The sequence below is a fragment of the Varanus komodoensis genome, unplaced genomic scaffold (assembly GCF_004798865.1).
Source record: "Varanus komodoensis strain SLA01 unplaced genomic scaffold, ASM479886v1 scaffold50, whole genome shotgun sequence".
Classification (NCBI taxonomy): Eukaryota; Metazoa; Chordata; class Lepidosauria; order Squamata; family Varanidae; genus Varanus; species Varanus komodoensis.
In genome coordinates, this window is record NW_025336088.1 from 677210 (window position 1) to 701417 (window position 24208).

General features: G+C 42.8%; 2 protein-coding genes across 5 annotated transcripts in view; one reads left to right on the top strand and one right to left on the bottom strand.

Moving 5' to 3' along the window:
* NSF (N-ethylmaleimide sensitive factor, vesicle fusing ATPase) overlaps window positions 1–12091 on the top strand; it is an 81146-nt gene extending 69055 nt beyond the window's left edge. For 2 of the 4 annotated variants that reach the window (XM_044447013.1, XM_044447016.1), the window contains 3 exons: window positions 649–762; window positions 7504–7559; window positions 9245–12091. In XM_044447013.1, the coding sequence (XP_044302948.1) occupies window positions 649–762; window positions 7504–7559; window positions 9245–9260 (186 nt within the window). In that variant the 3' untranslated portion in view covers window positions 9261–12091. Of the gene's footprint in view, window positions 1–648; window positions 763–7503; window positions 7560–9105 lie in introns of all 4 variants that reach the window. The other 2 variants (XM_044447014.1, XM_044447015.1) reach the window with 2 other exon arrangements.
* A 4139-nt stretch (window positions 12092–16230) lies between these two features.
* WNT3 (Wnt family member 3) overlaps window positions 16231–24208 on the bottom strand; it is a 35510-nt gene continuing 27532 nt past the window's right edge. Inside the window, exons 3-4 of the mRNA XM_044447075.1 lie at window positions 19420–19685; window positions 16231–17173 (exon numbers count right to left, since the gene is read on the bottom strand). Of these exons, the coding sequence (XP_044303010.1) occupies window positions 16694–17173; window positions 19420–19685 (746 nt within the window). The 3' untranslated portion in view covers window positions 16231–16693. The remainder of the gene's footprint in view (window positions 17174–19419; window positions 19686–24208) is intronic.

Consider the following 24208-nt stretch of genomic DNA (forward strand, 5'->3'; position numbering starts at 1 on the left):
AAAAATAAGCCATGAGTTTGTTAGAGTGACTTGTTGTCCATGAATAAGCCACTCTGAGAGAATTGGTGCAAGTTCGCATGACATGAAACCCCACCATGGCTTGTTGCCCATCCTGACTTGTAGTGTCATGCAAACCCAGCCATTACATACTTGCTCCCATCCCACTGAAATTGAGAGGCTTAATTTTAACATCAAAAGTGGCGAGTTGGGTGCTAGACTCTGTCCGCTGACCTTACTTGGTCACATGGTTCTTATTTCAACACTCCAGTTCTGCCCAGACTGGTTTGTGTTCAGTATCGGTAACGGCCTGGGAGAAAAGTTCCTGAAATGATCAAAGTTGAGAAAAGAAACAGTCTTATTTGCAGCCCTTGAGATGACATTTAGACCCCTGCCGTTGTAGTTGACACAAAGAAGGTAGTGACATGAATAAACATGGCTTTGCTTTATTTTTTCTTTATGATCTGCTTTTGTATCTTGGAAAGAAGTAAACTGGACCAATGTGAGACTTCATTTGTAAGAAGTGAGCTGCTTTAGTATTGGTGTGCATTGCATAGAAACTCCAGTTTTGGGTCAAGAAAAGGGCTATCTCTGGGTTGGGTTGAATTTGGTTTTAAACAGTCCTAACGTCGTCCTTTCATCCCTTTCTAGCTTCTCAGTGGCTTTAAAGACAAGGAGCGCAGCACCATTGCCCAGCATGTCAAAGGGAAGACAGTCTGGATTGGCATCAAGAAGCTCCTGATGTTGATTGAAATGTCGTTACAGGTAGGAGACTTGTCCTTTGGTTCGACAAATGGGTTGTCCACCCTCTGGTCAATCCAGAATATTGAAGAAGGGAAAATAGAACTGAAATCTTAATTTTTAACATTTACCTTGAGACTAATTACTTTTATATCAGTAAGTACCACACTTGCCCCTGTGTGTGGTAATAAGGTATTTGTCTGTTTTATTCCTTTAAATTATAAGGGCTCAAAGTAATGAACAGTTGAACATTTAAAATGTAAATAATGATGAAGCTAAATATGTATTGGGCTCTCATTTCTGGCAACCTTTTTAACAGTAGTTAAAACTACTGACTCTGTAGCAGAACATGATCACATTAATAAACTAGCTCTGAACATTGCAAAATGAGTGATAACCTGATAACACTGAGGCAGAGTTTGGCCCACAAAACCAGCCCATCCAGTACCCCAGGGCTTCAGACAAAATCTTCCCTGAAGCCCTGCCCCTTCAAGACTAGAGCAAGAGCATTGTGCCTATGTGATCAGAGGATAACAGCAGGGATTCTCCTCCCTGCTAGCTTTGGCTGCCCCACAACCTGTACAACATAGGAAGGTGCAAGGTGGGCCAAGCTGACTGAGGCAGTGGCTGGAAGATCATGCTGCAGAGCCAGTGCTTCTGCTGGGGACTCTGCTGCCTCGCACCCAGCCAAGGAAAGCCTGTATATAGTGAAGTCAGTGCCTTTGCTGAAGCATTGGCCATTGGTCATCAGGAGGCCATAGTGATGCTCACTGATATCCATAGTACACCTAGACTGGGAGGGACTGCAATTTCAGTTGTAGACTTGGTGCTGTTATTGTTGGATGGTTTCTGCTTTGCATGGATAAAACTTGATTCTTCCCCCCATCTGTTAGGGAATAAAACTCTAGGTGCTCAGTTGCCACTGGGTCTAAATCAGGGGTCCTCCAACTTTTTCAACAGGGGGCCAGTTGAAAGGTGCCGGCAGTGGGCGCAGGCCGGCAAGGTGGTGCTGGTGGGGGTGGGGACGGGCACGCGCAGCAAGGCAGCGGCTTGCTTACACAGAGATTGTTTTTTCTAAGTAAGTCCAAAACGCTCTCTGCGTGAGCAAGCTGCCACTGGGCGCACGCACATGAGGCAGCAGCTTGCTCACGCAGAGATCGTTTTCTCCAAGTGAATCCAAAACCTCTGAGGTGGGCCAGATAAATGGGCATGGTGGGTCTGATCCAGCCCGCGGGCTGTAGTTTGAGAACCCATGGTCTAAATAATTAATCCTGTCACCTCAGTTCCTGATAATTGAATCTTGATTCCTGAAATCCGATTAATCTTCACTGCATTATACTGACTCAAAAGGTGTTTCTAAAGCAGCTATGAAGACAATCCCGAATTTCATATCACCAGATACTACTAGTGGCTCCATAATTGGCCAGCCAAGACAGATGGAAACTCACCCTGCCATGTCACCTGTCTTCCATTTGACCACGTGGGGCTATTTGCTATGTTTGCTACTGTTCAACAAACATGGCTCCATGGAACCAGTTGCACAGTTCTCCATTGTGCAGGTTCAGGACATAATGGAAGATGATATACCCATTAACAGAGGATAAGCTATATCAATGGCAACATTAGCCATTGAAAGGAATCTCAGTATACACAGGCTATACCTCTAGATACCAGATTCTGTATGCAAGAAATAGGTATTGTAAAAGATGATAGTGTTAACCATGGTAGCTGGATGAAACCAAAAGTGGTATTACTCTGAATGCTGCAGACAATCAGGGAGTTATAATTTATCATTCTCATGACCCACTTTCCTACTTTATGGGGATCTGGTTAGCCACTGTTGGAGACAGTATACTAAACACTGACCTGATCCAGAAAAACAAACCTTATAGCAAGGGCAAGGTCTATAGTGCAGTGTTAGAGCTTTTGATACACTAGAACCCAGCTTCAGACCATGGCTTCTCCAGCTGAAGAACCTCCAGCAGTAAGGAAAGGTCTCTGCTTGATGCCCTAGAGACCTCTAGGCCTATAACCTAAATGCCCTGACCTAGAAGATGCAAAAAATATTCACAGATATGCCCAGTCCAGTTTTGGAAATGTGCAGAAGCGCCAGCCACTGATAAGTAAGGGAATAATCCACCTGCCAAGTGTCCTCTGTGAGCCTCATCAGAATAAACAAAAAAGATACAAGCTTCCCCTCTTCAGTTTTCATTAATTTCAGTGAGGCTCCTATGAGAGAAAGTGCTGTTAGACTGTGAGAATATAACATGTAGTGCTAAAGCTGTACTTCAGGGATCTAGAGCACCAGGGCAGGCTTTATAAGCCAAGAGGCATGCAGTTTGTTGATGTGTTAAACACTCCCCCTCCCCCTCCCCTGACTTGCTCTTTGTGATTCTGTTGGAACTTGTATAGGGCTGGGAATCTGCTCTTACTGAATGTCACCTGAGGGTATAAAGTCATTTATCTAGATTTCTTTTTCCTCCCTTCCCCTTGATTCTTTAATTCCATACCTATAGGCAAAAGTCAGTAGTTGCTCACACTTAGTAAAGTATCTGTAATGGGCAGAAGGCCTGTAAGATTTGACTTGGATGTGGTTCTGCCAGTTTCACCATTTTTGTTGTCAGCTATGGGAACTCTGGGGGAAAGTGGCCATGCCATACTCGAAATTCTTGATTCCAAAGGAAGCAAAAGTCAAGTGTAGCCAAATGCATACCCTGGATTTTAGGAAAGCCAATTTTAATAAACTCAGAACAATGATAAGCAAAGTCCCATGGCAAATGACTAATGAGAAAAGGATTCCAAGATGGGAATATTTTTGAAGGAAATTTTTAAGGCACAGTTACTATTCCAACAAGGGAAAAAGGGTAGAAGACAACAGAAGGAGCCCATGTGGCTTAACAAAAAGCTTAGAGATGATTTGAAAACAAGAAAGGTCATGGGGAGGAAGCAGAAGGGAGGAAGAATACAGGCTGGTAGCATAGAATTTTGGGGATGGTATCAGGAAGGCTAAAGCTAGGAACAAACTGAGGTTAGCAAGGGATGCTAAAAGCAACAAAAAAAGCATTCTGCAAATTTGTCCATAGTAATAGACAGAGGAAAGAAATGGGGGTTCAACTACTCATTGTGGATGGCAAAATGATAACAGATGACAAAAAAGCAGTAGTGCTCAATGCCTACTTTGGCTTAGTTTCTCCCAAAAGATCTATGACCTTCCTGATGAAGGGGAAGTACAAGCTGACAGAGCAGGATGGCAACTCAAGATTGATAGGCAAATGGTCAAGGATAATCTAATAAGGTTGAACAAGTTCAGATCTCCAGGACCCAGGCAACTGCATCCTGGAGGCAAAAAGGAGTTGGTAGAAGAATTCTCAGAACCATCATCCATTATCATTGAGGAATCATGGATGACTGGGGAAGTGCCAGATGACTGAAGAAGGGCTAATGTTGTCTCCATCTTCAGGAAAGGCAAAAAAGAAGAACCTGGAAACTACAGACCACTCAGTCTGACATCAATCCCTGGGAAAATTCTGGAGCAGATTATAAAGTAGCCAGTCTGCAAATACTTTGAAAGCAATGCAGTGATTACTAGAAGTCAACATAGATTTGTTAAAGAGCAAATCCTGCTAATCTGATTTCACTTTTTGATTGGGTAACCACCGTGATAGATTGTGGGAATGCTGTGGGCATAATATATCTTCAGCAAAGCTTTTGACAAAGCGCCCGATTAGCAAACTAGCGAAAAGTGGGCTAGATAGAACAATTATCAGGTGGATCCACAGTTGGCTACAGAACCAGACTCAAGGAGTGCTCATCAGTGGCACCTTCTCAAACTCAGCTGAGATAACAAGTGGGGTACTGCAGGGTTTAGTCCTGGGCCCAGTGTGCTTCAACATTTGTATGAATGTTGACAAAGTGCAAGGAACATTTATCAGATTTGCAGATGACACAAAACCGGATAGCTAATACCTTGGATGACAGGAAGAAGATTCAATGTGCTCTTGATAGATTGGAGCACTGGGCTGAAAGCAACAGAAGGAAATTCAGTAGGGGCAAGTGCCAGGTTCTGCACCTAGGAAAAAGAAACCAAATACATCATTACAAGATGGGGAATACTTGGCGCAACAGTACTGCAAGTGAGAATTGTTGTAGATGTCAAGCTGAATATCAGTCAACAATGTGATGGGACTGCAAAAACTGCAAATGTGATTTTAGGCTAAATCTCACTTCCAAATCACATGAAGACTAGTTCCCCTTTACTCAACACTGGTTAGGCCTAATCTGCAGTACTCTGTCTAGTTCTGGGCACCACAGTTTAAAAAAGATGCAGACCTGGAAAAGGTTCAGAGGAGGGCAAGAAGGATGATCTGAGGATTGGAAACAAAGCCCTGTGAGGAAAGATGAAAGAACTGGGTATGTTTAGCTCTGAGAAGAGAAGACTGGGGTGAGATATGATGGCACTCTTCCAGTACTTGGAAGTATGTCACAGGGAGGAAGGCCAGGATCTCTTCTCAGTCATCCAGAATGCAGGACATGGAATAAGAGGCTCAAGTTACAGGAAGGCAGAATCTGGCTAGACATCAGGAAGAACTTCTTGACTGTTAGAGCAGGATGACAACTCTACTATTGTATGATTCTGTGATTCTATGATATTGGGAGACATAATCCATATAATATATAATGAAATATAATCCATTTGGGGAGAGGAGCCAGTCATGAATATTCCAATACTAATGGGTTGGGGTGGGGGGGGGAGGTTAATCTGAGTGGAAAAGGCTCAAATTTAGTACAAGTCAACAAATAGGTCCAATGATGTAAACCAAGGTCAAACCAAATAAATCCATCCTTTTTAATCAGATGTTGCATTGTTTTCAGAAATATTCATGGAGGAGGGTAACTCCATAAGATTGTACAAAACAAAACATGAAGTTTTTGAAAACACTTGCCAGGTTATAGAAACTGGACAGCCATGTGAGTGGGATGGTGTAACATGGTGTCCTGCAAAAGTAGGGGGTTGGCCTCGATGGCCTTCATGGCCCCTTCCAACTCTGCTATTCTATGATTCTATGATGTAAAAAAGAATGAATGTCAGGTATTACAGTTATTTTGAGTATACTTGCCCTACCTCATAAGCTCAGCTTTAAAGATGCCCTTCTATTGATATCCCATAAGATCTTATTTGTCAACTTGATCAAATGTGGTTTTGTTGTTTGAAATATTTCTCTAGGAGTTAGTTTTCCCAAATAAATTATGAAATCTAGGCAGAATCTGACTCAGACCAAATTCTGCCTTGATTAATTGTTTCCCTGTTAATTGAACAGGGAGACAAATAACCTAAATTATTGATCTTCTGGATCAAAGCTGTAACAAACAACTAGAATTTTGAAGGAAATGATAAAAGGACCTTGAGCATCAAGAATAAGTTTAACATCTGAACAGTTACGCACAAATTGATGAATATCAGCATTCTGTTGAATAGCACATGGTCCAAACATAGGTCAAATAGCAGTGAGGAAAGCGAACATCTTTGTCTACTACCTCTTCCAAGTAAAAAAAATAATCAGATAAAATGCTAACTCCAGTTAAGTATAGTTTTAATCCATTTCATCAATTTGGTAGGAAAAATCACAATTTCTCAGCATAGCTAAAGATTACTTCCAGTTGAGGCCTTCCCGGCACTCAAAACAACAGTGGCAGTTGCACCTTATCCCTATTGATTGGTATCAAGACCAAAACCAATTTGAGGCCTATTTTTTGATGAACCCCACCTGGTCAGCTTGCTCCTTGACCATATGTGTGATGCAAAGAGACCACAAAGAGGAAAGGCAGGTTATTTACTTGGAACTGTAGTTCTTCAAGTAGTCACCTGAGGATCCACACAACCCTCACACTCTTTGGTGTTAGTACTTTCAGTTTGTAGGATGGTTTCAAGGAACTATGAGAATAAATGGAAATCTGCTAGAGGCATGTGTACTGAAATAGTGGGTGAGGATTTCTGTCAAAAACTTCCTCAGCAACAGAAGTTTCCTTTCACCTTAGAAGATTAAGTAAAAGCATATATTTAAAAAAATGTTCAGTAAATTTCATAAAAATTCTAAATAGTTACAGTTTTGTACATTAAGTTATAGTGGTGCATTTTATGTTAGTGGTAAAAATAAGTATAGGTTTAATGAAAAAGTATTGAAGTGTACATTTCCACCTACGTTTTATTTATTATATTTATAGCCCATCCTTTTTCCTTCATGTAATGCAAGGTGACTTACATAATCCTCCTGTTCCTCTCACTCTTCACAACAACCCTGTGAGTTAAGCTAGTTTGAGATTGAGTGATTGGCCCAAAGTCACCCAGTGAGCTCCATGACTAAGTGGGGACTAGAAGTCGGTTCTCCTGATTCCCCATCCAACACTTTTACCACTAACACCACACTGGCTCCATGTTCCTACTTGGACTTCATTTTAATTAGTTTGTATAATACAAATTGAGTTGCAAGAGACCCAGTGTCATAGAACTAACGAGACCCAGTTTCATATTCCCAGTCAGCCAATGAGTTTCCTCTAGCCAATCACTTTCTCACAGCCAAGCCAATATCACAGGATTCTTGTAAATGTGAAGTAGGGCAGGGGCATGTGAATTTCTTTGACCCCCTTGAGGGAAAGCTAGAATGTAAATATAATAAAGTCTTGTGTTTTGCTGCTAGCCTTTCACCGAGTTTACTGTTATTAACCTGATAATTCATAACTTTTTATGTTTGTTTATTAACACCTAAGATGGACCCTGAGTACCGTGTGAGAAAATTCCTAGCACTTCTAAGAGAAGAAGGAGCGTAAGTAACACATCTGACAAGGATGTGATCATTTCTTCTTGCCAAATTTGCATGTATAGTTAATAACGTTGCATTTACCATTGGCCCCCAAAGGAATTTAGCATGATTTTCATTCATGAAAAGAGGGTTTTTAAATTATTCCACCCTCTAACAGCCTATTCTGATTGTTAGGCAGTTTCTTGCTCTGATAGCCTGGTTTGCATGTAAAGTGTTAACCCATGTTTTATTTAAATTATGGTAAATTGCCCTACCCATGATTTGTCTGGAAGATGATAGAACAAACCGTGGTTTGTTTTCCCAGTTCCTAGGTTGTTTTTTCTCTCTCTCCTTCTCCTCTGCCCACTTCCTCCCTGGATTCCAAATGGCTTGCAGTGCTGTAGTACTGGCATGTAAAGTAGTTAGAATTTTTTTTATTGTTGTTGCCCCCACCCCAATAATATTACAAAACAACCTATGGACAACTCATACTTCTGCATTTTCATGCAACCTTTAAAAAGCCACAGAATTCCAAACATGGCTCTTCTTTTTGGGCAGTTCATGGTTAACAAATCATGATTTGTTAGCATGCCTCTGTTCACATATCATGACAACCCAGAATTGAACAACCCATCCTATTGTGTTGTGTTATGTGCAAACCAAGCCAGTATCACCTTTTGATCACTGATACTGCTTTGTATATGAATGTTGTTATGTAAGACAGGATGGAGCTTTCATGGCTTAAATTTGCAAAGAAGCAGTACCTTCTGACCCCTCAAACCCCTGTATATTTCAGGGCTGGTTCAGTGATGCAGGGGAAGCACTCTGAATATACTGAAAGGCACATTTTAGACTCTTCTAAATATACTGAACTACTTAGAATTTTATTAAGCAGTATAGAATTATTATAAATAAATAATTCCAGCTATGTGTTGAGTTACAGTCGAATTCCAGCCCAGCATGTTCAAGCACAGATTAAATGCTTTGCTGAACATCAGGTTAAGAAATATGGTACAGTCCTACTTGGACTGTGAATTTTTCAGATTGGAAATACAAGAAACTTTCTGAACATGCACATCAGACTAGGCTAGACCCCTTTTCCATGACATGCTAGCTTTCAGGGAAGCAAGATTGACAGTGGGGAATGTGGACTCATATAGATCTCTCTACACACACACAATGCCGTGTGTCTCTGAGGTCATTTTTCTTTTTGTTATATTTACACAAGTACAGTTGGAGGACTTTGGGCTGGGTTTCAGTTAGTGAATTTGTGTATTAATTCTTAGGTACCTTCAGATTAGGAATGGTAACTTCTTAAAAAGCTAACTACAGGAGCTAGGAGACATGGGAATGCATTAAAATCTTAATTCATGCATTCAAGAGATAAATAGCAGGTTACCCTTGTTTCTATTTGGGCCACGTTCACATCCCTGTTAATTCTGGGATGAAGCAAGGCAAATTCTGCTTAAGGCAGCATGCAAAAAGATGTTGGCATATTTGATTTTGGTTTTGCCATTTTTCCTCAGCCTGTCTTAGTGCAAAGTAAGAGCTCAACCTCTTTCTTTTGCAGCTTTTGCGAATAATGCCTGGTGCACAACTGGCTTGTGAATTTGCATGCACTTTCCCTGTCTGGATGCCCATCCGTGTGTGCTGCCAGCACCTGTAGCCACGATCACCCCTTGTGCCAGTTGCACTTTCTCTCTTTGCAGTAGTCTACTGGATTAAATGTGAAGGTGGAACCTTGTTCAGAAGCTGATATCCTGGAGAGCAGCTAAGCAGGAAACTACCCCACCAGGAGAATCTTCTCTACAGACCTATAGATGTGCGGTGTATCTGAACAAGAACATAGTTTCCACTTCCTTCAGAGACTTCCCTCATTCCTCCTTTTGCATGTTGGATGCAACAAGATTATCCACTCTTTGTTATCTCTTGTCTTTAATATCTTGGTGACTTGTGGCAAATCAAATCTCTTCTAGAGTATCTGCTTTTGTATAATGCTGCCAGCTGCACCCTCTCAGTTGGTGTTGGTGCATAAGGGGAGGAGGGGAAACGTGCCATGGACAGACCTGTATATGTTGGTGGCTGCAATCTGACAGGGGTTCATTCCAAACTCTGGGACCCACTTTACGGGAAAGCCCCACTTCATAACCCAGATCAAACCAGTGCTGAGGTCTGCAGAGCTGTACGTCTGCTCAGTACTCTCTGACCTCTTATTGAACAGTTCCTTGTTCTGTGTCAGGAAGTGTCCGTCTCCTCCCAAGACAAAAAGTAACCAGAGTGTTAAATGCCACCACTAGTTTGAGATGAGCTAGGAGACAGAGGGGTTTTTTGCCTGAATGTGAGGTGAGACAGTTTCCAGTTGATATGGTAGCAGCTGCTTTATCTACAGCAGTCTTTACCTGCCATGTATGTACAGGCACAGTAGCACCAGCCATGAGGTTCTGATGCACGTAGGTTTTTCCATAAAGAGGCAGGCGATTCCTGTAAAATATTCCTATAAATGTTTGAAAATATTCTGCTGTATTCTGTTATGCTGGTCCTTTCCTGCCCTTCTGCCCTTGTAAGAGAATGCCCCACAGTTTTATGTTAGAGGATCAGAAGTATGGTTTCCACAGTATATAAGTGCGAAATGCATGAGCTCATGTTGGGCTGCCTCCCATCAAGTGGCAAACAGTTGCTGTGCTAGGTGCTGCTGAACTGCTGCTTTTCTACAACGTGGAAGTTAAGGGCAAAGTGATTTTGCCTTTTTTTTTTTTGGAATTACTTCCTGCCATTTCTGCTGTACCCTGCAATACTGAATTGGTGAGGACAGTGGTTACTGCCCTGGCATGTTCAGTCACATGTTCCCTACTAGTCCTTTCTTGGAAAACTCACTAAGCAGCTTGCCTAAGTGACACAGTGCAAATTTATTTAGAGCCAATCTAACTTTCACACCACTCATCTGCCTTGTTCACCACCTCCCCGCTGTATTTTGCAATTAAAATCATTACCTGAATCCTATCCATCATGTAGAATTTGCCTGCCTGCAGCTCATATCAGTGACAGCATGCCAGTAGAATTTGGACTGGGGAAGCGAATCGATAGGTGGGATTCACCTGATGTTCTGTTCTGTTAACATATGGCCAGGGGGATAAGAACCCAAATATGGGGATGCCACCATCTCTGAAAAGGGTGTTGTCTAAATTAGTCTTTACTTCTCTTTATGGAGAACAATGTATTGTAGGGCCTAAATCCCCCCCCCCACACACACACACACGCGCGCGCATGCACACACAGATGTGGCTGGGCCAGTCTGCCATCTTGCCAGAATTGTTTATATGATTGGCAGGGCACCTTCTCCACCTTTCCAAGCTGCTGAGGCTGACAAGATGGGAGCAACCCTTGACACCCTCCAACTTTGCACAGCAAAAGACAAACTGTTGTGTTGGACGCTGCTGCTTTGTACTTGAATCACAAATAATGCATTTATTTTAATGTGGAATAGTATCTTATTTCTTTCATTCACATACTTTGGTTTTAGTAGTGTTGAGGAACCTGTGAATCCTTGGTTGACTTATGAAATCCCTTCTTTTTTAAGCTTTGTGACTGGGCTGGTTTTAGGTGTGCTCTTCTCTCTGCCCCCAGCCCCAACAACCCTTTTTTCCTCATCACTCCTCTTTCAGTGAAAGCAAAACACATGTTGTATTTAATGTCATGTCTTGTATCAAATGATGTAAACATTTTATTGTGGTTTTTTTTTTTTTTTTTTGTCCAAAGCTATACTGAGAGAATCATATAGATAAATTGTGTGCTTTAAATGCAGACCAAGTGATGCAATAAAAAGGCACAGAGTCTTAAAAACTGTTGATGGCTCGTGAACTGAGATGTGATGGATGCAGCTCTCCTTGAAAGGTTTACAGTGATGCTGTGGCATCCATGAAGTTTGACTCGCTTATCACAGTGTTAAATTGCATTGCAGGGTTGTGGCTGAAAATGTTAGGTGGTACAATTGGAGGGTAAACCAAATGAACATGATGATAAAGATTTCACAAGACCTCAGTTGTGTCAAGGGATGGCTGTAGCCCACTTTTGCCCTGGAGGGTATCTTTGGGCCAAGAATGCTGAGGTTATTAACCACAGCCAGAAGTGCGGGAGGTAGTACTAGGTCAGGCCTGACCAGTTCAGAAGATACGTACTAGTTGCCCGCTGCAGAAGCAAGCTGCGTGTGCCTCTGATCCCTTGCATGAAGAGGTCTCTGTTGCCTGGGTGCAAGGAACTTACTGGGATAGGTCTTCGCCTTAGGTCATGAAACTCCCAGTTCAAATTCAACGGGTTGCTTGTGTTTGGGATTAAGGGGTTGTTTGGGAGAATGCCACCAAACCTAGTTTTGCTTTATTTAAGTTATTTTTATATTTTAGAATCTTATGTCTTTATAATATTCAGATCCTAGTGTTAAAACAATAGGAAGGTGGTCAGTTTTGAATTGCTTGTGTCCTTGGAAGATGATTTGCCTGCCTTGTGTCTTGTGTGCAACTTTTTTGTCCCATAAACAAGTAAAGAGTTTACTTTCAATCAGTCATAGGCAGCCATGTCTTCTTTGCGTAGTATCTGACCACCATGCAACCTTCCACAGTAATGCTTGGTAAGTATTCACAATGCACAATTGTTTTAAGTGCCTTTAACTTTATTGATTTAAGATGAAAAAGAGGTGAAATATATCTTTTCTTAAAATATATATTTATATAATATAGAATCTTAGTTAACTCAATGTTATATACATTGTATAATAAATAATTATAAAAAGAGAATTTTCAGAATATAACTTTTTAAAAAGGCTGAAAACCCTCGATAGCAGCCTCCCCCAATCTAGTGCCCTCTAAATATCTTGAATTATACCTTCCACCATGCCCATCCAGCATGGACCCAGGATGGCTGGGAATAATGAGAATTGAAATCCAGCACATCTGGAAAGCACCAGGCTGGGAAAGGCTGCTCTACAGCTTTGTAAATAACTTTGGATACAGCAGGTTGAGGGGAGAGGAAGCAGGTGAACGGTGGGGTTTTCTATCCCACACCCACGCCCTCATTTAGACCTGGAATTTCTGGCTTCACTGAGAAAATAATGAAGGGGGAGTTACCATATTTAGAACTATGTCCTCCCTGATCAACTTTCTTTTTGTAAAGTCAGCTTTGTAGTGTGAAGGGGGACAGTCATCCTAAATGTGGGAGAAACAGATGGCCAATGTTCTGCTCTGAAAAAAGTCCCATTGCAGTGCAGATGTGTTGAAAAAATTACCACATTACAGTGCATATCTCCATCTCTTAGCGATGACAGGGACATATAATTTATTTGCATATAATATGTCTCTTCTAGTCATGTGTAATGCTGAGGATTTCTTAACTTTGCCTGAAACATCAGCTATTATCCTTATTTCTTCTTTTAAGAGCAAACTCAGGTAGTGAACTGCCAAGACTGTAGCCGGAAAGGGGTCAATAAGAAGCAAGTATTTGTATGTTTGGGAGAACCACAAGATTTTTGGAAACAAAAAGGAAGCACTTTCTCATCCCTAGAATTCTGTGACCCAAGCCACTGCCTCACATTCAGTTTTTCCAGATGTGAGCTCTATAGAGCAATGGTGTGTGTGTGTGTGTGTGGTAGAGAGCAAGTGAGCAAGAGCGTGCACATGCACAAGAGGGAGGTTGTTCTTTACTCCTGAACCACTGCCAGCACTACAATGGTTTTGTTCTAGGCTGCTTGGAGTATCTGCTGCAGTCTTCTTTTGTTCCCTCTAATACTTACTCCGTTGTATGAGATTGCTGTTTGGAAGTGAACCAGTCTGTCCTTAAACTAGGCAGTGGTTTTCTACTTTATCAGGTGACTCCTTAGAAACACAGAAGTATAAAAGTTTTGTAAATTAAAAATAATGGTGGGGGGAACCAAACAACCAAATGAGAACTGTGAGGTCAGTTGCAGAAATGGAAAACTAAGATCGGGGAGGGAATTGGAGGAAGGCATGGCTGGAACCCTGAACACAGCACTCCAGTTTTAGGGAGCGAGGGTACACTGTAACATTTTGTCTTAGTTTCCACGTGTCCATCTGTTCACTCAACCTGCTGGAAAATGCTGTATCATTTTGGGGTTACATTTTGAAGCAAGGACTGGTTGCAGCTGTTTCATAGCCCCTGCACCCCGGTTCTTCTTGAAATTGCCTGGGTTATAGCAACAGAAATGTATATACACTTAAAATAGAATACACTTAAATATATATATATGTATATATGTATGTATGTATGTATGTAATTTGACTGGGTCACTATTGACCAAAGGTTGACAACAGAAGTAATCTGTTTCACGGGTTTGAAAATTCTGTGAATTTGTGAAGGATATGAGACTCTTCTCTCCTTACCTCCAGCTCCAAAAGTAATGCTGCTTGCATGGGGGGAATGGATAATGGGAAAAATCAGATTGGTTACTTGGGTGTGTATTTGGGGTTTGTGGGTGTAGGTTCACATATTAAGTTATTCACAAAGAGTGGGGCTGTTCATCCATAATGTGAATGGCTGCTACACAGTTATCTTTCTTACCTGTGTCCTGAATTCACATACTCGCAAGGTAACAACTCATGAGTGGTCTGTGCACACCTCCATCTTCCCTACAAATGGCAGGGCATGTCCCATCAGCTAGTACAACTGGCAACCAATTCCACTGTGCATTGCGTCACCTGCCTCCCCCTAGTAGCCTGCACTCTCCACTGAGTGAAGCTGGCTGCTGGTCTTTTTCTGCCACTCTGTAGAGCCCCTGTCTGCTCATTAGATTAGCATGGCTGCCTCTGCAGATGCTGAGCCCTGGCTTTCCTCCCCATGCACACCCTCCTAGCCAATCTCACATGCCACCCCCACATTGATCTGCTCCCCACCTCTTTTCCACTCACTGCCATGCCAGCCTCATGGTGAAGAAGCAGGGCGATGGGTTAGGTGACAGGCAGGGCGGTGCTGGGGTGGCCCAGCATCATGTGTGCCAGGAAGACGGAGTGTTGGGTCGGAGTCAGCACCCTGTCTGCTGGCAACTCAGGCATTGCTAAGCAAACAGGGCAGTGGAAAATGGTAGCTGGAGTGGCTGTAGCCACTCTTGCCACTGAACTCATTGGAAGAAACAGAGAAAGCATGGAAAACTGGTTACACACATAACAAGAAGCAATGCTGAAATGTGGAAACCTTGGAACAAACCGTGGGTCCTCCATGGGGATTCATGGTACCCAAACATGCCATGTTTCACCATGCTTCCATTATTCACTGCATGGCTTGCCGTTATGCATGAATATTGCCAGTGTGTGCAACTGCCAGCTATCACTGGAGTGCTTTGTTTCCCATCACTTTTTCCTGAACCCTGGCTCTTACTCGTCTGCACCTTGCACCTAAGGAAGCGCAGGGAATAACTACAGTGAGCCTCTATCAGTGTTGCCATAGCCTTGCTCTTTCCTTAGGGTTTAAAAATATATTATATTTGGATATGTGCAATAACAACAAAAGTTTGCTCAGACCACCGCAGGAACTGGGTGGCCAAAATCAGCAGCTGCTGCTCAGCCTGTTCAACAGGTAAGAAGTGTGCGAGCAGAACTGGTCCATGTCATGTTGATTTTCAGGTGGGTTCTTCCTTTCCGTTGCCTACTTCTACAAGCGACAGGAAACTGGTTTTCTTCTCAGCATTCCGGTGCCACAGGCTGCAACAGTGGTGTTTTCTGGCAATCGTTCACTTCTATTTTATGCTCCAGCTGTACCAAGGACCTCTTTCTAGAAAAAGGAACCAAGAAAAGAAACACAGTACAATTGCAGCCAAAGCCTTTTTGTGACTTTCTTAGTTCCTTAGTTTTTTGTTTGTTTATAAGCTTTTCTCCTTCAGAAATGCTTTGGGAGTTCCTCTCATTTGTTGCTATGTGTATGCTTGTTTAATTTCATAGCCACTGTGAGGCTGGAACTCAGACTGGAAAGGGGGAAGGAATTTCCATTGAGCATTTTGTCCAATCAAAATGGCCACACTTGCTTGCTTGACAAAAGGAGGCAACTTCAGGGCGCCATTTCAGCCAGGGAAACAATGCCCAGGGAAAGCGTCGCTGCAGCTTGAGCAAGTGCCTCTTATTTAATTTCTATACTGCCCAACAGCCAAAGCTCTCAGGGCAGTTCCCAACAGCGTATTTAGAAGCAGCAGAATCCTGGCTCCAGGAGGATCCAGCATCTTGTGTTCCTTCCCACAAGGCAGGTGGTCACACAGAGCATTGGAGGGACAGGCCAGCTGAAGAGGCTCTGATGAGCCCATTGCCTAGTCCTGTTTCTCGCTCCTTTCCTTCCCACAGAGCAACTGATGGGGGCTGCCCAACATATCTTAGCCACATTCATACTTTACATGTGTTGGTATACACCTTAAAATGTTGCCAGTAAAATTTCTCTCACAAGATTTCCTGTGAAATAAATTATCTGTGATCCTTCAAAAGGCTTAGGTAGCTGTGGTAGTCCTTTAGAAAAATGGAAAAGGCAAAACAGGGTAATACTTTTATTAAGACTATGTCCCCCTGGAAAAAGGGAAAAAATCTTCAGGCCAGTTAATGAAAGCTTCCAATCCTCAGTAAGTGAAGTCATGTAACAAATAGGTTAAAGTCATTCCATGTCTTAGGACCTGCTGAAGGAGAAAGGATGCAGCCTGAGCAAGAAATATCTGGTTAATAATACCAACCCAAACTGAAAGAGTTTTAAAAACAGCCAAAAACAAACCCTTGCTGTGGCTGGCTTTCTGCTAGTGGGCTTAGTGCAAAATAGGAGTGAATGGCTTGCCATTGACAAGGTCTCCCTGCAGCTCTGTGGCCACTTCAGTTCTTTGCATTCAAATCCCTGATCTTTAGTAGCTCTGTATTTTCATGTACAGCATATGGACCATGGGTGCAACAATTGACTCCTCAGCACTCCCCAGCCCTTATAATGCACTTGCTCTGTTCAGGGAGTTCTAGTTAAAAGGTGTCACAACTTCCCCTAGGTTAGCCCAGCTCTGGCCTAGGAGGTTTGTGATGGAGATAACATTGGAACCAAGGACTTCCCATCTTAAGCAGTTTAAATGCTATGTTGCATCAGCTGTTTTTCAATTTAGTTTTGTTACAGGCAGATCCTTCACCTCCTACATACCTTTTTCTTTATTTGCAGGTGTGCACATCATAAACCCGGACGCACTCCTGGCAGCTGACGTAGCAGCACCAGTGGAAGATGCAGTGGCACTTCTCCTTTCTCTTCTCAGTTCTGGTGTTGTGGCCACGGCCACAGCAAAGCAAATCACATCCATCAATGCCATGAGAAGTCACGTTGCACATTCTGTCCCTGGTGCCAAATGAGCCAGTCTCAGGGTTGGGTTCACAGAAGTTGGGCGAGTTCTCATAATAGACCAAATCACGTTCTGTTGGCGGCTTGAAGAGAGCATACTTGGCGCGCAACGTCTCCACCCACCCACGGGATTCCCGGTGTTTTTCCACCACCATCTCTGAAGCACTGTCATACTTGTCCTTCAAGTAGTCACCAATGGCCCGGAAGTCTGGCTGGGCCCACCAACATGTTTTAACCTCACAGCTGCCTGAAAGGCCATGGCACTTGCATTTCAAGTGCATGTGGTCCAAGATAGTCTATCCAGAACAAAACAAAAACATGGAAAATCAGCCTAGATAATAGCGGAGAAGTATTGAAGGAGCCAAGATTATAGTTTAGTGTGCCTGCTAGCCTGTCTCTTTGGACTGTCTCACCCTCTTTGCAGCCTGCCTCACTGATGCAAGGGGCCATCATACTTATTCTCTCTCCACCTCACATCCATTTTAAAACAAGCAGACCAAAAGTCCTCAGGTGGACTATTAAGGCTAGCCATTCAGAGTGTTGCGTTTTGAGTTATGTGATGTGGATCTTTTGAAAGCCTCCTGGAAGTTCTCTATAGCAGCCAACTGCTGTGGCTTGTGACTGAAATGAGCACCTGAATAAAGGTCTGAGATCCAATTTGATTAATTTGTGTCATACAGGCACGTAAGAAATTGAGAGAAGCTTTCCAAGAATTGAGCTTACAACAGTAAAACAAAAGACTTCAAGACAGGTCAAAATCAGATCTCCTTAGCAAGTTAATGAAGATTCAGTCTTGCTATAGATGAGTTGCTAAGATCTTACAAGCAGCAATTTATGTACAAATGAGATAAATATGAGATTTCTGGATTAGAATTTACTTTTAAAATAATATTTTATTGTTTCCTCATGGAAAAAAGCATAACCACATATCACAGAGAGAGAGAAAAATTGTGGTTATATAAATGTCTGCAGGATAAACTTTAGAGAAGCAAGAGAAATAGATATAATCTTGGTTACTCAGTTCTACAAATCCCCAAATTCCTTCCAAGCAATCTTTATGGTTTAGGTACAGCTACATTTTTCTAGTTAATTGCTAAGCTGATTTCTAGCAGAACATAGACAATTCAGATAAATTCCTAGTCAGATTTTAATTTTGAAACTGCAGAGGGCAATTGTTCAAGAATTCAAATATAAATTATAAAGGTGTGATGAATGATCATTTGCCAATAACACTTCAGACAACACCACCAAAAACCTGGTGCAAAACCAAATCTACAGTGAAGGGTTGATTTTATATACTCATTGAATCTTAAGAGTTGTCAGTGTCATGTACTACTGATATAATATTGCATTTCAGATATCCACAATGCAATTTTAAAGAAACATCAGAAAAGACCCACTTCCATATTACGTCTTTCAACTTTTTTTCTGATATATTTGAATATCCAAGTCCATATCCAACAAAACAGAATAAATCATCTCAGGTCATGAGTATCAAATCTGTAGCATCTTGATATTTAGTTTCTCCCCTATTCCTTCTCTAATCCACTATAGGTAATGTTATAGATAAGTTAATAATCTTGGTAATAAAACATTCACTTTGTAGTGGATATATGATATTAATTCAATATTTCTTCAAACTGTTCCTGAATTTGTTAAACAACCGTAAGATAATTTTCCTCAAAGTTCCTTGTTCAAAGAATCAAAGGTGTAGTAAGCTTAAAAGAGTTAAAAATAAACTTTCAGGATAGCCAGCTATTGTTAATCAAATGTTAATTGTCAGGAATTTCAAGCATCGTGCTAACTAGATCTAAATATTCATTTGATGACTCTAACTGGGGTTAATCATGAACAAATTCTGTAGGAATAAGGATCAAACCCACCATTTTCTGTCCTTTGGTCAGCCGTATTCCTTCATTCAGGTGGTCTACATTTTTAAACATTTAGAAGTCTTTTCATATATATGCTTTCGATATTATTTTGTAATCTAAAAAGAAACTATTTAAACATTCCCTTTGAACTTTCTCAAGAGAAACGTTTAGTTTTCTCAATAGAGGTTGTGTAGCTACATTTAATCTCCTGCCTCTGCCACTAGGTTATTTCTGTGGCTGGCTAGTCTGGTGGCCAAACAACCAATCCTCATCCTCCTCTTCCTCAGTAATCTATGTATAGTGCCATGTTTGTGTTGGTTTTGGTTTTGATAAGCACTATGAAGACCAGGAGCCCTTTAGCAGCGGTTACTAGGGACTTGTTCTGCATTTCTTTTTCTGTGGCTAGGTAGGCCTGAGCCATGGTGACAGGGTAAAGGGGATGAATGAGTGACAGAGCTTGCGTAGATAAAGCCAGTAAGTGCAAAGGGTTATTAACTGGTTGCTCCCTAAATAAGACCACCATGAGTCTGGGGTAACTGCATTGCTCAGTTGCCTGGATTTTCTGTTCTTGCACTAGAGGCCTGTCCAGGAATTCAGCCTGCCAGGAGCAAAACCATCTATATATCCACACCATGTTGGTTCACAAAATGGTACAGAAGGGGTCTACTCACTGTTCTTCCAGCTTCGTTATTGTGCCTGTTCATGGCTGAGCGGGCATCTGGGCGGTTTTCTCGGGCATCCGCAAACTCCCGTGAAACAAGCACGCCAAAGTCAGCATCCTCACTGCAGCCTCCCCACTTCCATCCTTCACCAGGTGGGCCCTTGTGGTGTGAGTCGCAGCCACAGATGGTGGAAGTGCCTTCTGCACAGGAACGTGTGACAGCAAAGGCCACCCCTGCTGAGGCAATGGCGTGCACAAAGGCAGATTCCCGTGTAGCTGCAAATGAAGGTTACGGGAAGAAAAGCTGCAGTTACCTGCAGATCTTGTCAGCTGCCTTGGTTCCATGCAAGATATAGGATATACAAGGCAGGACATAAATATGATTGTGATTATTTTGATAGCAGTGAAACAACCTTCCTTCTACCATCTAAGTAACTATGGGTCTAGCATTTGAAAGGTGAGGTCCACAATTCCAAGGCCCACTGTGGTCTCTTGCAGTCAGTCAAGGGCAACTACATGCCTCTGCCTCTTCTTTTCAGAACAGCTTTCCGGACTATGATCTGCAGAAGCTTAAGTGGCTAAAATAACTGACTTCTTAAAGGAGGCTGCCTGCTATGTCTCCCAGCGATTTCATTTTTCAGCATTGCCTTCCAATCAGTCTTGACTGGGGGCAGATCCTTCTGCCATGATCATTCAGTCACTCCCCATTCAAATATGCAACAGAATTAGACTGAGATTTCTTAAGGTTTGGCTGCTGCTGCTATTTTTCATGTTGGTGGTATTTCTATTTTTAAAAACTGAAATAATTGTCAAATGTCATAGGTTAAAGAGCCTATATATAAAGAATGATGTAAAAGAGCCCACAAAAGCCTCTGGCTCATGCCTTGGGCAGTGCCATCTAGTTTTCATCTCTTCCTCAGATTGGCTTTTGACAAGCAGTTTAGCATTACAGCTGAACTCTTGTAAACTACAGTTAACCTTGGGTATAGTTAGTTGAAACAAGCCAAATTTATAAAGTTCTGGTTTGAATTTGGTTTGCTTTAAACAGACCATTTTTTACTATGGTGAGTTCGCCAAACGGGTATCCTTCAAGGTGTTTTAGACTTTAGTGCCCATTTTCCCCAACCAGCATGGCCAATGCTTAAGAATGCTGGGCCTTGTGATCTAAAAGATCTGGGAGGCACCAGGCAGGGGAATAAGTTATGGTCTGTCATGATGTCTGTGCTGAGCCAATACGTTCATTTTCTCCATTGTATGAAACATTGTAAACTTCCTCGAAAATTTTTTATTGAAAAGTGGGATGGAATGTCTGTTGGCCTCCGTAGAGGCCTGGCCAGAAATGCAGGGTGTGGGCTCCTCTGAGTGAGGATAAGCAGCTCTAGTTTCTCTTGCCAACTCTAAAAGCAGCCATTTTTTCAACTCCAAAAAGGTGGCCTGCACCTCCAGGAGAAATTCAGGACACGCTGAAAACGCTGGGCCAGTGTGGTTCCCTGCTGGGATGCTGTCTTAAAATCTGGTGACCCAGGGTGTAAAACTAAACTCTGAGAGGGCGGCCATCTCAGGATTACTACCTTGGAACCAGCTGAGCGCTCCGAAGGTCTGTGAAAAGCCCGCCTGAAAAAGCACCCCCCCGCACTTTGCCCCTCTCCCAGGCATGGAATTATTTGGTGGCTGAAAGTTAGGAGTGGGGGTTGGAGTTGCTGCGGAGAGATTTTCCCGTGATAGAAGAGAAGTTCCCAGAAGCAGCGAAGGGGCTGGGGGGGATTAGGGGCTCCTGACAGAGCTTCACTGTAATTGTCTGCGATCCAAGCCCTGTTACCTGCTGGGACACTCCATTTGCCATTGTCTGCGGAGTGTCACACTGTATTACCCACATAATGTGGAGTGTTTCCGCCGGGCCCAGCAGTACCCACGCTGGCATTCCCCGCAGCCACCCCTTGGCAACGGGGCTCGCATTCACCCTGCGCGGAGCCCACCAGTCAGGCTCGGAAATCTCTATTGAGGGCTCTGACGCTGGTCCTCCCTCCTGGGCTCCGAGTGGCAAAAGGGCGTGCGAATGGCGCGGGGCTGTGAAACAGTTCAAGGTCTGCAATGATATCCCTTGCCCTGGCGCACAGTGGGGATTGACGCTGAGCTCTTTTCTCCCGAACATAAGCTCATTTTCTCTCCCTCCCCACCACCCGCACTGCCTTTAAATCTCTTGCGTTTATATCCAGTCTCCTCTTTAAATGCAAATTTGTCATCTGTGTCACTGCTAAAAACCACCGCTGGGTTATCACAATGCTTATGTAGGCCATTTTTCAGCCCGCAGAGCTGGGGTCTCATTCGCCTAAAGCAGAAGAGCCCCGAAGATACCGATTTTGTCATGCATAGGTGGTAGCACTTTGCAACTTTTCCACTGACCCTTTAACCCCACTCTGAGCCATGAGGCCCACCTTTCATTGGAAAACAAAAACAAAAAGCAAAAGCTTTCCGCCTTCTCCTTCCTGTATTTGGCCTCGGCCTTCCTGTGTCTGAGCTGCACTACTTCAAACTGTAGGAGCAGGTTCACAAACCTGAATGTTCTATACAAAGAAGTTCTTGCATAGAGAGCAAGGTTCCTTGTCCGGCTTTCCAACATCCTGATTTTCTTTGGTTAAAGACTTTTTTTGCATGGAGGAGTATACACTTGTACAAGCCCCCACCTCCCTTCTGAGGTGGTACAGTCCAGACCCAAGTTTATCCTCAAGTGCAACGAGATCTTTCTCCCATAGTTGGCTCCCTTTAGAATACAGGTTAGGCTTAAATTGAAGAAAGTAGGGGAAAACACTAGGTCACTCAGGTATGACCTAAATCATATCCCTCATGAATAGAGGTGACAAATAGATTTAAGGAATTAGATCTGATAGACAGAGTGCCTGAAGAACTATGGACGGAGGTTAACAACATTGTACAAGAGGTAGCAACTAAAAACATCCCAAAGAAAAAAAATGCGAGAAAGCAAAATGGCTGTCTGAAGAAGCTTTACAAATAGCTGAGGAAAGAAGGGAAGCGAAAGGCAAGGGAGAAAGAGAAAGATACACCCAATTGAATGCAGAATTCCAGAGAATAGCTAGAAGAGATGATAATGCTTTCTTAAATGCTTTCTTAAATGAAGAAATAGAAGAGAACAAAAGAACAGGGAGGACCAGAGAACTCATCAAGAAAATTGGAGATATGAAGGGAACGTTTCATGCAAAGATGGGCATGATAAAGGACTAAAATGGCAGGGACGTAACAGAGGCAGAAGGGATTAAGAAGAGGTGGCAAGATTACACAGAGGAACTATACAAGAAAGAGCTTAACGTCCCTGATAACTAACCACGATGGGGTGGTCACTGACCTCGAGCCGGACATCCTGGAATGTGAAGTCAAATGGGCCTTAGGAAGTCTGAGCAACAACAAAGCTAGCAGAGGTGACAGTAGTCCAGCTGAGCTATTCAAAATCTTAAAAGACAATGCAATAAAAGTGCTACACTCAATATGCCAGCAAATTTGGAAAACTCAACAGTGGCCACAGGATTGGAAAAAGTCAGTCTACATTCCGGTCCCAAAGAAGGGCAATGCCAAAGAATGTTCAAACTACCGCACCATTGCACTCATTTCACATGCTAGCAAAGTGATGCTCAAAATCCTACAAGCTAGGCTCCAGCAGTATGTGGACCGAGAACTACCAGAAGTACAGGCAGGATTTTGAAGAGGTAGAGGAATTAGAGATCAAATTGCCAACATACACTGGATCATGGAGAAAGCTAGGGAGTTCCAGAAAAACATCTGCTTCATTGACTATGCTAAAGCCTTTGATTGTGTGGATCACAACAAATTGTGGCAAGTTCTTAAAGAGACGGGAGTACCAGAGCATCTTATTTGTCTCTTGAGAAACCTATATGCAGGTTAAGAAACCACTGAGAACTGGACATGGAACCACTGATTGGTTCAAAAGTGAGAAAGGAGTTTGGCTAGGCTGTATACCGTCGCCCTGCCTATTTAACTTAAATGCAGAGCACATCATGAGAAAGGCGGGGCTAGATGAATCACAAGTTGGAATTAAAATTGCTGGGAGAAATATTAACAACCTCAGATATGCAGATGATACCACTCTCATGGCAGAAAGTGAAGAGGAACTAAAGAGCCTCTTGATGCGGGTGAAGGAGGAGAGTGCAAAAGTTGGCTTGAAACTCAACATTAAGAAAACTAAGATCATGGCATCTGGTCCTCTCACTTCCTGGCAAATAGATGGGGAAGAAATGGAGGTAGTGACAGATTTTATTTTCCTGGGCTCCAAGATCACTTTTGATGGGGACTGCAGCCATGAAATTAAAAGACGCTTGTTCCTGGGGAGGAAAGCTCTGGCAAATCTAGACAGCACTCTAAAACGCAGAGACATCACCCTGCCAACAAAATTGCATATAGTTAAGGCTACTGTTTTCCCAGTTGCAATGTGTGGCTGTGAAAGTTGGAGCATAAGGAAGGCTGAGCACCAGAGAACTGAGGCCTTTGAATTGTGGTGCTGGAGGAGAGCCCTGCAAGCCCCTTGGACCGCAAGGCGATCAAACTGGTCAGTCCTAGAGGAGATCAACCCTGACTGCTCTTTAGAAGGCCTGATACTGAAGATGAAACTCAAATACTTTGGCCGCCTAATGAGAAGGAAGGACTCCCTGGAGCCTAATGCTGGGAACAATAGATGGCAAAAGAAGAAGGGGACGGCAGAGGATGAGGTGGCTAGATGGAGTCACTGAAGCAGTTGGTGTGAGCTTAAGTGGACTCCGGGGGATGGTAGA